The 15,107-nt window shown below is 38.8% G+C and overlaps 1 protein-coding gene across 3 annotated transcripts in view; it reads left to right on the top strand.

Moving 5' to 3' along the window:
- The window catches only part of EFCAB3 (EF-hand calcium binding domain 3), a 118,529-nt gene that overhangs the window by 70,896 nt on the left and 32,526 nt on the right, over positions 1-15,107 (top strand). For 2 of the 3 annotated variants that reach the window (XM_077780367.1, XM_077780368.1), the window contains 2 exons: positions 1,433-1,486; positions 7,185-7,238. In XM_077780367.1, coding sequence (XP_077636493.1) covers positions 1,433-1,486; positions 7,185-7,238 — 108 coding nt within the window. Of the gene's footprint in view, positions 1-1,432; positions 1,487-7,184; positions 7,239-14,579; positions 14,662-15,107 lie in introns of those variants that run through there. The other variant, XM_077780369.1, reaches the window with a different exon arrangement.

Consider the following 15,107-nt stretch of genomic DNA (forward strand, 5'->3'; position numbering starts at 1 on the left):
AATCTCTTTTTTTATTTTTTATTTTTTGTACTTGCAAACTTTATTCTTTTTCCTTGTCAAATTCTTACTTAAATTCTAGTTAGTTAACATATAGTGTAATATTGGTTTCAAGAGATACATTCTGTATTATATCTAATATATGTTCTCCAGTCTACCTTCCTCATGTTTATTTTAGATAGGGGTGTATCCCTTTTTTTTTTAATTTTAATTTTTTATTTATTTAAAAAAATTTTAATGCCTGTTTACTTTTGAGAGAGAGAGAGAACAGAGCATGAACAGGGGAGGGATGGAGAGAGGGGGACACACAGAATCCAAAGCAGCTCCAGGCTCTGAGCTGTCAGCACAGAGCCCGATGTGGGGCTCAAACCCACAAACTGTGAGATCATGACCTGAGCCAAAATCAAGAGTCAGATATCTAACTGAATAAACCACCCAGGTGCCCCATTCCTTTTTTTCAAATCAAAATTTTTAGCAGCCTATTGAAATATAGTTCACATACCAAACAGTTTATCCATTAAATAATTCGAGGGTTTTTAGTATTCACAGATATGGGCAGCTATCACCACAGTCATTCTAGAACATTTAAAAAAAATTTTTTTTAATGTTTATTTATTTTAGAGAGAGAGAGACAGAGTACGAGTGGGGAAGGGACAGAGAGAGAGGGAGACACAGAATCTGAAGCAGGCTCCAGGCTCTGAGCTGTCAGCACAGAGGCCAACGCAGGGTTCAGACTCACAAACGGTGAGACCAGACCTGAACTGAAGTTGGACGCTTAACCAACTGAGCCATCCAGGCACCCCTAGAACATTTTCGTCACCTACAAAAAAGGTGCTATGTGTATGCACAGGGTGCTAAGGGGAGGATTTAGCCAAGACTGGGTGTTCCTGGAGAAGACCCTAAGCTGAACATGTACAGGAAGGTGGTTCCAGCCAGAGAAGCGCACTCTGTATCCTCAAGAGGACAAGTTCACCACCTCACCTGTGTTCGTTCTCGAGAAGTACTTGTTAGGAGAAACCCCATAGCAGCTCCTTCTCTCCCTATTCCAAGTCCATGCACTTGGCCAACATATTCTCTTCATATCTTTGTTTCTAAAATGTCATCGATCTGAGTTTGGAGAAGATGCCGACAGATTTGAGCCCTGGTTCTTTTTATAATATCCCTTTTCCACCTGTCACCTTTGGAGTGTCAGACCTCAAAACACGGAAAAGAGGAGCTGTATTGAAGAGGGATATGTCTCACTGAAGAGTTTTCCTTTCTTCCATCATACTCACGGGAGGGAAAACTGAATGCAAGTCCCAAGCAAACCAGTTTCTCTCGTTATTCTAACTCATGGATGAAGTTCCAGCCTACTGTGTCATTTTAATCACAACTTTTATCAGTTTTTATGAGTTTTTATGTGACTCCCTCTGTATCTGATTCAAATGTTTTACAGGAAATGGAGAGGTTAGAGTGCATTTGATAATGAAGGGCCTGAAGAAGTTTAAACGTGAGTGGAAATTTATGATTCAGTTTATAAAAATGGATAATCTGGTGCTATGCTTCTATTTTTACATGTGACTTTTTTTGGTTATAAAAGTAATACATATTCATTATAGGAAAGTTCTGTTTTTCATTATCAAAAGTTTCTATAATGAAAAAATGAAAGAATGAGAAAGGAAAATTTTAATAATTTTTAATTATATCACCCAATGATAATCTATAATTTTTCTCACCCCCAATTTTATTTCCTTATACACACACAATTTTTGTGCGTTTAGCTTTAAAGTCATACTTTCAAAGTATTTTTCCATTTTCTTTTTTTTTATTTTTTAATGTTTTATTTATCTTTGAGAGAGACAGAGACAGCGTGAGCAGGGGAGGGTCAGAGAGAGAGGGAGATACAGAATCCGAAGACAGGCTCCAGGCTCTGAGCTAGCTGTCAGCACAGAGTCTGACGTGGGGCTTGAACCCACGAACCATGAGATCATGACCTGAGCCGAAGTCGGACACAACTGACTGAGCCACCAGGTGCCCCTCTGTTTTCTTATTAATATTAAAATTTTACTTATTGATCACGATCTGACAATTCATGGGTTCAAGCCAAATCGGGTTCTGCACTGACAGCATAGAGCCTACTTGGGATTCTCTCCCTCTTTCTCTCTCTCTCTCTCTCTCGCGCGCGCGCGCGCGCTCTCTCTCTCTCTGACCCTCCCCCATTTACTCATGCTCTCTGTCTTAAAAATAAACTTTAAAAAAATCTTACCTACAGGGGTGCGTGGGTGGATCAGTCGGTTAAGCATCCGACTTCGGCTCAGGTCATGATCTCATGGTTCGTGGGTTTGAGCCCCCCATCGGGCTCTGTGCTGATAGCTCAGAGCCTGGAGCCTGTCTTCATATTCTGTGTCTCCCTCTCTCTCTGACCCTCTCCTGCTCAAGTTGTCTCTATTTCTCTGACTCTCAAAAATTTTTTTAAAAACTTTAAAACATTAAAAAAAAATCTTACCTATAGATTGGTATGTCTAATGACCTAAAATTCCTTTTTAGATGCCTGTGAAATTTACATTTTGTTTGCAGCCCTCTTAGCATATTTATTTTTTGTTTTTTGGGGTTTTTTTGTTTATTTTGAGAGAGATGGAAACAGTGCAAGTTGGGGAGGGGCAGAAAGAGAGGGGAAGAGAAAGAATCTCAAGCAGGTTCCATCCACACTGCCAGCCCAAAACCTGGAAGGTGGGGCTTGAACTCACGAAACTGTGAGATCATGACCTGAGCCAAAACCAAGAGTCAGACACTTAACCAACTGAGCCACCCAGATACCCTAGCATATTTATTTCTAAAATAAGTTTTCCAATGCCAAAATGCCACAGTCTCTACTAGAAATAATAAATGGATGGTTTGAAAATGATGCTGTGAAACTTACCCAGAGAGGCAAGGTAAAACTTGTCTTCTGTCCCCTTGCCCCCACACACAATCTCAATCTGTACTTATTCTTCAGTAGTTTTGATTTGCTCTCTGCGCCAGCATTCTTCAATGAGAATGATTTTGTAAAAATTGATATGTCTTTGAAAGCCTGATTGTGTTTCAAAAAGAATTTAAGAATAATTTAAGGTGTTTTATGGAAAATCTATAAAATGAATCTTAATAAGAGAAGATAAATTTAAATTCTGGGCACCCACACTAAACATTTCCAAATAATTCCTGTTGTATTTTACTATTTGTAAAGAAAAAAAAATCCTTTGAATAGGTCCCATTCTATCCCATAGATTGCTGCTTCTGGCATAGACTGATGCCAGAAAACTTTCAGAAATGTGTGCTTGGTAGTTTTTAATCCCAGCAGGTAAAATCATGATGCTGAATTTAGAGACACTGGAAGTAATCCTCTCTGATCATGTATAAGATCAGTGTTCATCCATAAGCACTTATTGAGTACCCAAGCATTATAAAAAAGAAAGAAATTCAGCAATTAAAAGGGACAAGCAAAGTTCCTGCTCTCAACAAGACTATTTTTTGACTCAATGTGCTCAATAAGTGCCTGTTGATTGACTAATAAAGGTTCTAGTCTCCTGCTTTCAGATAATTGAAGATTCATTAACCCTAGCAGCCGTATTCTGCTATGACCTGTAATGAGCAGGTCATTCTCATAATAACCAATCTGAGTCACTCTGAAGAAGCAGTTATGTAAAACTATGTAAAACCCCAGAGCACACACGGGAGTTCTGCAAATCAGAATCGATTGTTAAAAACCTTTTACAAAGCTAGGAAAGCCCACCTTCCCAATCCTCCCTGCTTACTTTTCCATTATTCTTCCATTTCTTCTTTTCCCTGTTTTTCTCTTCTCCCTGTCTCCATAATAGATTATTTTTCTTTCATTCCTGCTTCTACTTGTTTTCCTAGTAGTGTTGCCTCTTTTTTTCTTTCATTCTAGTCTCTATTACACATAAATGTTTCACACGTCCAGCCTGTTGTTCCACTGCTTTCTCCACTACATAAGCCCATTCCAAATATATTTTATTCTGTGAAGTCCACAGTGCAGTAAAGAAAATGTAGACATTTGAAAGTATGTTTCATCATTTTAGAAATTTCCAACAGTAGTGTATATTCCCCAAATTCCCCAAATACTACTACTCAATGTCCACTTCTTTTTTTTTTAATTTGGAGTTTTGTTTTATTTATTATTAAGTTTTTAATCTTAATTCCAATGTAGTTAACACACTGTGTTATATTAGTTTCAGGTATACAATATAGTGATTCAACGGTTCTATACATTACTCAGTGCTCAACATGATAAGTGTACTCTTTTTTTTCAACTTTTTATTTAAATTCTAGTTAGTTATAGTTGTAATAATGATTCTAGGAATAGAATTTAGTGATTCATCACTTACATATAACACCCAGTGCTCATCACAAGTGCACTCCTTAGTGTCCATCACCTATTTAGCCCATCTCCCACCCAACACTCCTCCAGTGACCCTCCGTTTGTTCTCTGTATATAAGAGTCTTTTATGGTTTGCATCCCTCTCATTTTTATCTTATTTTCCCTTCCCTTCCCCTATGTTTATCTGTTGTGTTTCTTAAATTCCACGTATGAGTGAAATCATGTGGTATATGTCTTTTTCTGACTGACTTATTTTGCTTAGCATAATATACTCTAGCTCCATCCACATCATTTGCAAATGGCAGGATTTCATTCTTTTTGATGACTAATGTTCTATTGTGTGTGTGTATGTGTGTGTGTGTATATATATATATATATATATAGAGAGAGAGAGAGAGAGAAAGTATATATATATATATATATATATATATGTCATATCTTCTTTATCCATTCATCAGTCGATGGACATTTGGGTTCTTTCCATAATTTGGCTATTATAAATAATGCTGTTATAAATATTGGGGTTCATGTGTCTCTTCAAATCAGTATTTTTATCTCCTTTGGGTAAATACCTAGTAGTGTAATTGCTGGGCCATAGGGCAGTTCTACTTTTAATTTTTTGAGAAAACTTCATACTGTTTTCCATGTCCACTTCTTAAGTTTTCTTTATAGATGTAGGTATTAAGGGAACAGATTTTATTTCTGAATATTGTATTGACATTTTTGTACATTCAAATATGTACTACCGATTATTTAAGTTTTCACTTACAAATTTCTGATAACTAGATATACTCCTTTTGTTAAATAACAGCATTTTTTACATTTAAGTATCTTTTCTCCAATTCTCATTTCACCATTTCTATTTTTGTCAGGAGCAAAAGTAAATTTCAGTTATTAAGCAAAATAACGTGAAAATGACGCTTCTGTATGAACAACTTCAGACTTGCTAAAAATTATATCATTTGATGGTAAACATTCAAAATTCTATGCTGGGGGCGCCTGGGTGGCTCAGTCGGTTAAACGTCCGACTTCAGCTCAGGTCATGATCTCACAGTTCGTGAGTTCAAGCCCCACATCAGGCTCTGTGCTGATAGCTCAGAGCCTGGAGCTTGTCTTCAGATTCCATATCTCCCTCTCTCAGGGCGCCTGGGTGGCTCGGTTGGTTAAACTGTATCTCCCTCTCTCTCTGACCCTCCACTGATAATGCTCTCTCTCTCCCTCAAAAATAAATAAAACATTAATTTTTTAAAAAATATTCTACTCTGCCCTGCAGTGCTGCTTGGGTTGTAGAGTTCTGAATGTTAATTTCTAACACCATACTCTTTAGGGCTGTAGAAAAACTCTAATATACATTTAGGAAAGAAACCTACTGTGTAAAAATAAAGTCTGCCTCTTGTCAAAAACAGAAATCTTCCAAGTCACATTCCCAACCAAAATGGCGTCACATGCAGCATCCTACAATGTAACAAGATGCCTCTAGCAAACTAATGTTGTGAGTAAGGAGAAGAACCAAGCAATAGAGAAGAGAAGAATGAGGGGGAAGGGACAGAATAAAGATGTTTGATAGGTTTTTCTTAATTACATAGTATGTGTTGTGTGTTAATATTAATCTCTCCCTTCCCATAAAGAAAATACATCTACTTTATGGGTACTGCCTTCTCCATGATAAATTACTGCCTTCTCCATGATAAAGGCTACTACATAGCCTTCTCAGCCTAAAAATGTGCTACCAAAAACTTTTCCATGTTCCCATAACCTGCAACTGACCTTTCTTGATATTAAAATAGTACATTATTGGCTTTATCTGGCCAAACTAAACCAAACTTGGAGAATTGACCCATTATATCCAGCACTTTTCTCCTGATTTTATCTCCTTGTGTATAAAAAAAACCAAACTACCCAACATTGTGAGGGGGGGAGAAATGAATCAGTACTGTTAAAGTACTTGTTTGGTTGTTGTCCTGGCCATAGGGTGGGGTATGGCAAGGGGAGGAGAATTTTGAAGTTCATATCATAACAAATATTTTATGCATGCATTTCACAGGAGAATTCACTAGAAAAAATGCACCATTAAATGGTATATACTTAGTGAACAGTTCATAACCAAAGCACAAATGAAAATGAAATGGGAAACAGGTCATCCTCCTCAAGTCAACAAATTTCCAAAGTCATTTCACTTCTTTTCATCCTAAAAGATGATAAATGAATAGTCTTGCCTTTGATGTTGACTCTATAATGCTTTTCAAAAAAATTTTTCTGGAGTTTGATCCATTAAGGCACCAAAAGAGTATGAATCAAGAGGGAGCGGTATCACCAACTCGGGATGGAGGGACACACTTGTGATGAGCACCGGGTGATGTATGGAAGTGTGGAATCACTATACTGTATTCCTGAATCTAATATAACTCTCTATGTTAACTAACTGGGATTTATTTATTTCTGAGAGAGAGAGAGAGAGAGAGAGAGAGCGTGAGCAGGGGAGGGTCAGAGAGAGAGGGTGATACAGAATCTGAAGACAGGCTTCAGGCTCTGAGGTAGCTGTCAGCACACAGCCCGACACGGGGCTCGAACCCACAAAGTGTGAGATCATGACCTGAGCCGAAGTCAGTTGCTTAACCAACTGAGCCACCCAGGCGCCCCTTAACTGGGATTTAAATCAAAACTTTTGAGAAATACAAGAGGCATATCACCTATAACTGACATTTTCTTCACTTTCCCACCCATCTGAGAAAAAATTAAGAAAATTATAATATCTTTCTACTCTACTTTTTGAAACATCAGCAATGTATATAATTTTTACTTTTAATCTTGTCTTTAATCTTAATCCTTTCAGCAAAAGGAATCATGCCACTGCACAAGCTGATGAAAACTGCACATGATACTAAAGGTGAGTGCAAGGCCTGATGTGAAGGAATTTAATACTTTTACTCCTATGTTTCAATCCCATAGTCGTTTGGTCAGTTACTATCCTCCATCTACTTACTGCTAGGTGACTGTATACCACCACCTCTCTTGTTTTTCTGAGTTCCTTTCGTTTTTATAGTCCATACCACACTGCATCACATGTGATTATCAGATATTTTACATTGTTTTCTAATGGATTTATTTGTGAAGAATTTGTTTTTATCTCTAGTTACTTGGTACCTTTTTTGATGCAATATACAGTGCAGTTACATAAAGCTGGTGTTCCTAACTCTGCCACTAAAGAGATTAATTCAATTCACTGGGCTTTAGTGTCCTTATCAATAAACTGAAAAAGGTGAATGGGGGTGTCTGGGTGGCTCAGTCGGCTAAGCATCCAACTCTTGATTTCGGCTCAGGTCATGATCTCACATTTCATGAGTTGGGGCCCCATGTCAGGTTCTGTGCTGACAGCACCAAGTCTGCCTGGGATTCTCTCTCTCCTCTCTCTGCCCCTCCCCAACTCACATTCATCCTGTCTCTTTCTTTCTCTCTCAAAATAAATAAACATTAAAAAAAGAAACTAAAAAATATGAACATTTTGAAAAATGAAAAAGATGAGTAAGATTAAGATCTGTTCCTTCTCTTTTAGTTGCAAAATTCAAACTTTTGTGGTTGAAAGGATATGATAAGAAAATGAAAAGACAAGCCACAGAATAGGAAAAAATGTTTATAAATTATATATCTGATAAGGGTCTAGTATCCAAGGCATATATAAAGAGCCCTTGTAACTCAACAATAAAAAGACAAATAACCCAACTTTAAAAACATTCAAAAGCTCTAAATAGATATTTCTCAAAATAAGCATATGAAAAGATGTTCAACATCATATGTCATTAAAGAAATGCAAATCAGGGGCATCTGGGTGGCTCAGTCGGTTAAGCGGCTGACTTCAGCTCAGGTCGTGATCTCGCAGTTCCTGAGTTCGAGCCCTGCATCAGGCTCTGTGCTGACAGCACATAGCCTGGAGCCTGCTTCAAATTCTGTGTCTCCTTCTCACTCTGTCCTTCCCCTGCTCGCACTCTGTCTCTCTCTCTCTCAGGAAATGAATAAACATTTTTTTAAAATTTTAATGCAAATCAAAACCATAAGATACCACTTCACACCCACTTGGATGACTATAATAAAAAAGACACTAATAAGTATTAATGAGGATATGGAGAAATTAGAATCCTCCTATATTAATGGTGGGAATGTAAAATGATACAGCTGCTGTGGAAAACAATTTTTGACAGTTGACAGTCCCCAAAATGTGAAACCTAGTTACTATATAACCCAGCAATTCCACCCCATGGGATATACCCAAGAAAAATGAAAACATATGTCCACATAAGAACTTGTACAAGAGTGGGGCGCCTGGGTGGCTTAGTCGGTTAAGCGTCCGACTTTCGCTTGGGTCATGATCTCGCGGTTCGTGGGTTCGAGCCCCGCGTCGGGCTCTGTTCTGACTGCCAGCTCGGAGCCTGAAGCCTGTTTCGGAGTCTGTGTCTCCCTCTCTCTCTGACCCTCCCCTGCTCACACTCTGCTTCTCTCTCAAAAATAAACACGTGTTAATTTAAAAAAAAAAAAAAAAGAACTTGTACAAGAGTGTTCATAGAAACGTGACTCATTATAGTCAAGACAATCTGAATGTCCATCAGCTGATAAATAGATACACAAAATATGACCAGTCAGTACAGCTGTAACTGTTCAGCCATAAAAACGAATGAAGTATGGATACATGTTACAACATTGATGAACCTTGAAAACATTATGCTAAGTGAAAGAAGCCAGACAAAAAGTCTACATATTATATCATTCTGTCTAAATTAAATGTCAGGAATAGGTAAATTGATAGAAATGGAAGACAGATTAGTGGTTACCTACAGGCAACCAAAGGGGAATATGGGAGTAGCTGCTAGAGGTACAGGGCTTCATTCTGGATGATGAAATTTTGCTGGAAGTAGATAGTGGACGGTTGTACAACTTTGTGAATATACTAGAAAACACTGAACTCTCACTTTTTTTTTAAAAATGTTTTATTTCTAAGAGAGAGAGAGAGACAGCGTGAGCAGGGGAGGGTCAGAGAGAGAGGGAGTCACAGACTGAAACAGGCTCCAGGCTCTGAGCTGGCAGTCACCACAGAGCCCGACGCGGGGCTCGAACCCACGAACCGCGAGATCATGACCTAAGCGAAAGTCGGACGCTTAACCGACTAAGCCACCCAGGCGCCCCTGAACTCTCACTTTTAAAAGAGTGATTTTTATGGTATGTGAATTATATTTTAGTTTTTTTAAAGTACAGGACTGACCCAAAAAAATATATCTGCTGAAAAAACAGAAAAATGACAAATCTGCACCTGTGTGCTTGTCAAAATCTTTAAGTGGAAAAAATAAATAAGAAGTGGCCCCAAATATAAGTCCCAGCCCAAAGGTACTTTCTATCTATCCAGCGTACCTGTCTGTGGAACCCAGCTTATATCCTGGGACGATCAGCCCCACAGATAAATATCACACCAGTCTACCACTTCTTTTTTTTTTTTAATGTTTTATTTATTTCTAGGAGAGAGAGAGAGAGACCGCGTGAGCAGGAGAGGGTCAGAGAGAGAGGGAGTCACAGACTGAAACAGGCTCCAGGCTCCGAGCTGGCAGTCAGCACAGAGCCCGACGCGGGGCTCGAACCCACAGACCGCGAGATCATGACCTAAGCGAAAGTCAGACGCTTAACCGATTAAGCCACCCAGGCGCCCCCAGTCTACCACTTCTAAGCTGCCTAGGATATGCCCACAAGTAAATTAAGTGATATCAGCCCTTAATCCCATTTGGTTCTGGTTAGATGATTATTGGTGCAACTAAATTTAATACATGCCCACCCCCTGGGATATTTAGTTTCTTGTATATACCACCCTATTAATTTTGATGACTTCTGTCACCAGTATTTACTCACAGATCATAAAAACTTGAATTTGGATGAACTTGTCCCACTTCTCTTGTCAGCTACTTTTGGGTAGACATACCATTTTTTTAAGTCTTTATTTTCTGTCCCTAGCAGATAGTAGGTATCTGCTGAAGGGATGCATGTATCCATTCAAGTAAACAATCAGCTAAGTGTCTACCTTGGGCCAAGCATTATTCTACATGCTTAGGACAAAAATCCCTTCCTTCATGAAACTTACACTCTAGTAAAGAGATATATGCAATAAACAAATAAGATAATAGAATGACAGATTACAGGTTAAAAATAGAGCAAGGAAAGAGGGTATAGGGGATGCTGGAAGTGGGGGAAGGTACATAATAAAGGCCTTGCTGATAAAGGACATTTGAGCAAAAAAATAAGGATGTAAGGGTGTAAACCATAAATAATCTGGGGAAGAGCACTCCATGCAGAGGGCAGAGCAAGTGTAAATGCCTTTATACAAAGGCATGTTTGCAGTATTTGAGAAAAAGCAAATTAGCCATTCTGGCTAGAACAGAGTGATGTTTATACCAGCATTATCTACAGTAGCCAAATTATGGGGAGAGCCCAAATGTCCACCGACAGATGAATGGATAAAGAAGATGTAGCATATATACAATGGAATATTATTACTCAGCCATCCAAAAAAATGAAATCTTGCCATTTGCGATGATGTGTATTTCACTTATTAAGTGAAATAAGTCAATCAGAGAAAGAAAGATACCATATGACATCACTCATGTGGAATTTAAGAAACAAATGAACATAGGGGAAGGGGGAAAAAAAAAAAAGAGAGGGAAAGGCACCTGGGTGCCTCAGGCAGTTGAGCGACTGACTTCAGCTCAGGTCATGATCTCGCAGTTCGTGGGTTCAAGCCCCACGTCGGGCTCTGTGCTGACAGCTGGGAGCCTGGAGCCTGCTTCAGATTCTGTGTCTCCCTCTCTCTCTGCTCCTCCCCTGCTCATGCTCTGTCTCTCAAAAATAAATAAACATTTAAAAAAATTTTAAGAACAAAAGAGAGGAAAGCAAACCATAAGAGACTCTTAACTAGAGAGAAGAAACTGAGGATTGAAGGAGGAGAAGTGGGTGGGGGATGGGCTAAATGCGTGACGGGTATTAAGGAGGGCACTTGTGATAAGCACTGGGTGTTATATATAAATGATGAATCACTAAATTCTACTCCTGAAACCAATATTACACTATATGTTAACTAACTAGAACTTAAATAAAAATTGGGGGGTTGGGGAATTAAAGGATGAGGGCATCCCAAAGGATTTTACCTATCCAGGTTACCAGAGTTAAGGTAGGAAATAATATTTCCTTCATGCTGACATACTCTGATGATTTCTAGATGATAAGGAGTGAGAAAAGCCAAAGATGAGGGAGCTATGGTGACGTACAATTTCTGCACCCCAAAGGGGAGGGACATCTTGCCTTTCCCCAGTCATTCACTGAACATCTCCCAGGACTCTGTCATAGAACATTTCAGCTTCTGACCTCAAGGTGCTTCCACTCACTGAAAGCAAAACAGCCAGGGAGAGAAACGAAGGAATCTGCCTGTAAAAAAAAAATTGGCCTAATGGGGCAGTATCTGTAGCAGGAAGGTAGCTACATTTTTTTCCTGAAAAGTACAATTCCCATTAATCTGGTAAATGACAGAACTGAAGAGATACTCTCCTTCAGGCTCATATATCTTTAACTGTACAAGATGAACTAGACTTTACCCTAAGATATTAGGTTTTTAGGGGTGCCTGGGTGACTCAGTTGGTTAAGTGTTCGACTCTTGATTTCAGCTCAGGTCATGATCTCACATTTCATGAGATCAAGCCCCATGTTGGGCTCTGCACTGGCAGCTTGGAGCCTGCTTGAGATTCCTCTCTCTCTTTCTCTGCCCCTCCCTACTCTCTCTCTAGCTCTCTCTCTCTCTCTCAAAATAAATAAATGAAAATTAAAAAATAAATAAATTGGACCACATAAAAGTCTAAAACTACTGTGCATCAAAGAACACAATGAGGAGAGTGAAAAGGCAACCTACAGAATGGAAGACAATATTTGAAAATATTTTATGTAATAAGTGGTTAATATCCAGAATATATAAAGAACTACTACAACTCAACAACAGAAAAAAAAAAATTAAAAAGTAGGCAAGAGAATTGAATAGACAATTTTCCACAGAGGATATACAAATAACAATCAAGCATGTGAAAAGATGCTCAACATTACTAATCATTAGGGAAATATAAATTGAAACCACAATAAGATATGTGACCTCATACCCATCAGGGTGCCTATTATAAAAAAAAAACAAAACAGAAAAGAATGTGGATAAATTGGAACTCTTGTGCACTTTTGGTGGGAATGTAAAAAAAAAATGGCCACTATGGAAAACAATTTTTCTTTTAAAAATTAAAAATAGAATTATCTTGTGATTCAACAACTCCACTTCTGGATATAAAGTCAAAAGATTGAAAGCAAGTTCTCAAAGAACTATTTGTACACCAATGTGTCATAGCAACATTATTCACAGTAACCAAAAGGTGGAAGAAACCCAAGTGTCCAATGACAGATAATGGATAAATAAAATGTGGTACATATAGTGGATTATTATTCAGGATTAAAATAGAAGAAAATTCAGGGGCACCTGGGTGATTCAATCAGTTGAGCGTCCAACTCTTGGTTTCAGCTCAGGTCATGATCTCACAGTTCACAGTTTCGAGCCCCACATCGGGCTCTGTGCTGACAGCTCAGAGCCTGGTTGGGATTCTCTCTCTCTCCCTCTCTCTGCCCCTCCTGACTTGTTTTCTCTCTGTCTCTCTCAAGACAAATAAACTTAAAAAAGAATAAGGGGGCACCTGGGTGGCTCAGTAGGTTAAGCGTCCGACTTCGGCTCAGGTCATGATCTCACGGTTCGTGGGTTCGAGCCCCACATTGGGCTCTGTGCTGATAGCTAGCTCAGAGCCTGGAGCCTGTTTCAGATTCTGTGTCTCCCTCTCTCTCTGACCCTCCCCTGTTCATGCTGTCTCAATCTCTCTTTCTCCCTCAGAAATAAATAAAACATAAAAAAATTTTAAATAATATTTAAAATAATATATTTCTCAACAATCCCATCCAATAACAATGCCATTATTCCCATTTTTTAAAGTTGTTTTTTTTTTTTTTTGGGAGAAAGCACACACACAGACAAGAGAGGGGCAGAGAGAAAAGGAGAGAGAGAATCCCAAGCAGCATCCACACTGTCAGCACTGAGCCTGTCACAGGGCTCTATCTCCCAAATAATGGGATCATGACCTGAGCTGAGATCAAGAGTCAGACATTCAACAAACTGAGCCACCCCAGCGCCCCCATTATTCCCATTTTAACCTTGATAGGCCCATAACATGGTAGGCCCTTATTAAATATTTGTTTAATTCATTTGTAAATTAAACCACCTCTTTCTTTCCCTTTGTATCCCAGACCAGAATGGGATGCAATGTACCAAGTTCCGAAAGACTAGGGAAATGTCAAATTATGCTCATAATAAACAAACTCTGGGAGCGGGAATAGGAAGCCTCTAGAACTACAGCTCCTGAATGAGGCCTGAAACGATTTGGGGGTTTGAGCTAAACCTTGGGTGCCAAAGGTATCTGTGGTTAGCCATGATGAAGACTAAAGATATGCCTAATTTGTGTTAGATGATTTACAGTGCCATGAGGCAGGTCAGATCTTGAATATTAAAGTTTCTAAAAACAATCATGATCCTTTTATAATTGCTCTTTTTAAATCACTCTTTCCAATAATACCACATTCTATACACCTATGAGAGTTTAGGGTATTTTTTTGGCCTTTCTAGGCTGAAACAATTAATGAAATGGTTCTTAATCACCACTCAATCAAGGCAGTTCAGTAAAATTTTTCATTCAAACAACTTGCAACTCACTAATGTTTAACATGGAAATACATTAATAGCAAATTAAAAGCAAAACAAAACAAAAAAAACCTTCCCCTTCTCCGAAATCCTGACAGTGTCAAAATATTCCCATTCTGTAATTCACATCCACAATACGCCAAGGATACTAAATGAACCACATTGAAAACCCGTTGCTTTAAAGTCGGAAGGATCTTGGAGGTCCTTGTCACCTGGGCTTGAGGCTGAGAAGTGAATGAGGTCACAGTTGTATGACGGAACAAACCCTTTATTGGATTCTTGATCTGATTGAGGCCCAGAAGTGGTAGGTAGCACAGCTTAATAGTAGGTAAATATCTGGATTATGTAGGAATTTTATGCTGTGTCCTTTTTTTTTTTTTCAATCTATCATCTCTAAGAGAGATTGAAGGTAGTTTTTTAAAGTAATGATTATTTTGCACCATGAGGATGATTTCACAGCACTTTTCAAGTGCCTAAATCGTTGATCCTCTCCGGAGTTCCCAGTTCTGTGGTAGGTTTCCAGATTGTGAACACATGTAATTGAATTGCTTAGAAACAACTGGCTTTCCAGGTTCTGAGGTGAAGAGCTGGGAAGATGGATCAAACTATAACTAAACATACAAAGGCTTTTTCTTTGTGGGTTCATAGTATTTGATTGTCTATTATTTCTAAATCAGCAACCCAGTGTTCTCGTCAGTGAACCACCTAATACACTTTGAAAAACTAATTTGAGAGGGGAAAGCAGCACTAAAAGGGGAAAGCCCTACCAACCAGCTTCGGGTCCAGAGGCCCTGATGTCCAAACTCTGCAGAAGTGGAAAGCCAGGACTAGGGAGGCTCTAATGGTTAAAAGTCCACTCAGGAGAGTCTAGGGTGGAGAAACAGCACTGTATCCTACCTCCACTCCTACTTTTAAGGAAGACCAGTGGATTCGTAAGAACTGACGAGGCAGGGAGGG

Source organism: Crocuta crocuta, unplaced genomic scaffold (assembly GCF_008692635.1).
Source record: "Crocuta crocuta isolate KB4526 unplaced genomic scaffold, BGI_CrCroc_1.0 scaffold288, whole genome shotgun sequence".
Taxonomy (NCBI): Eukaryota; Metazoa; Chordata; class Mammalia; order Carnivora; family Hyaenidae; genus Crocuta; species Crocuta crocuta.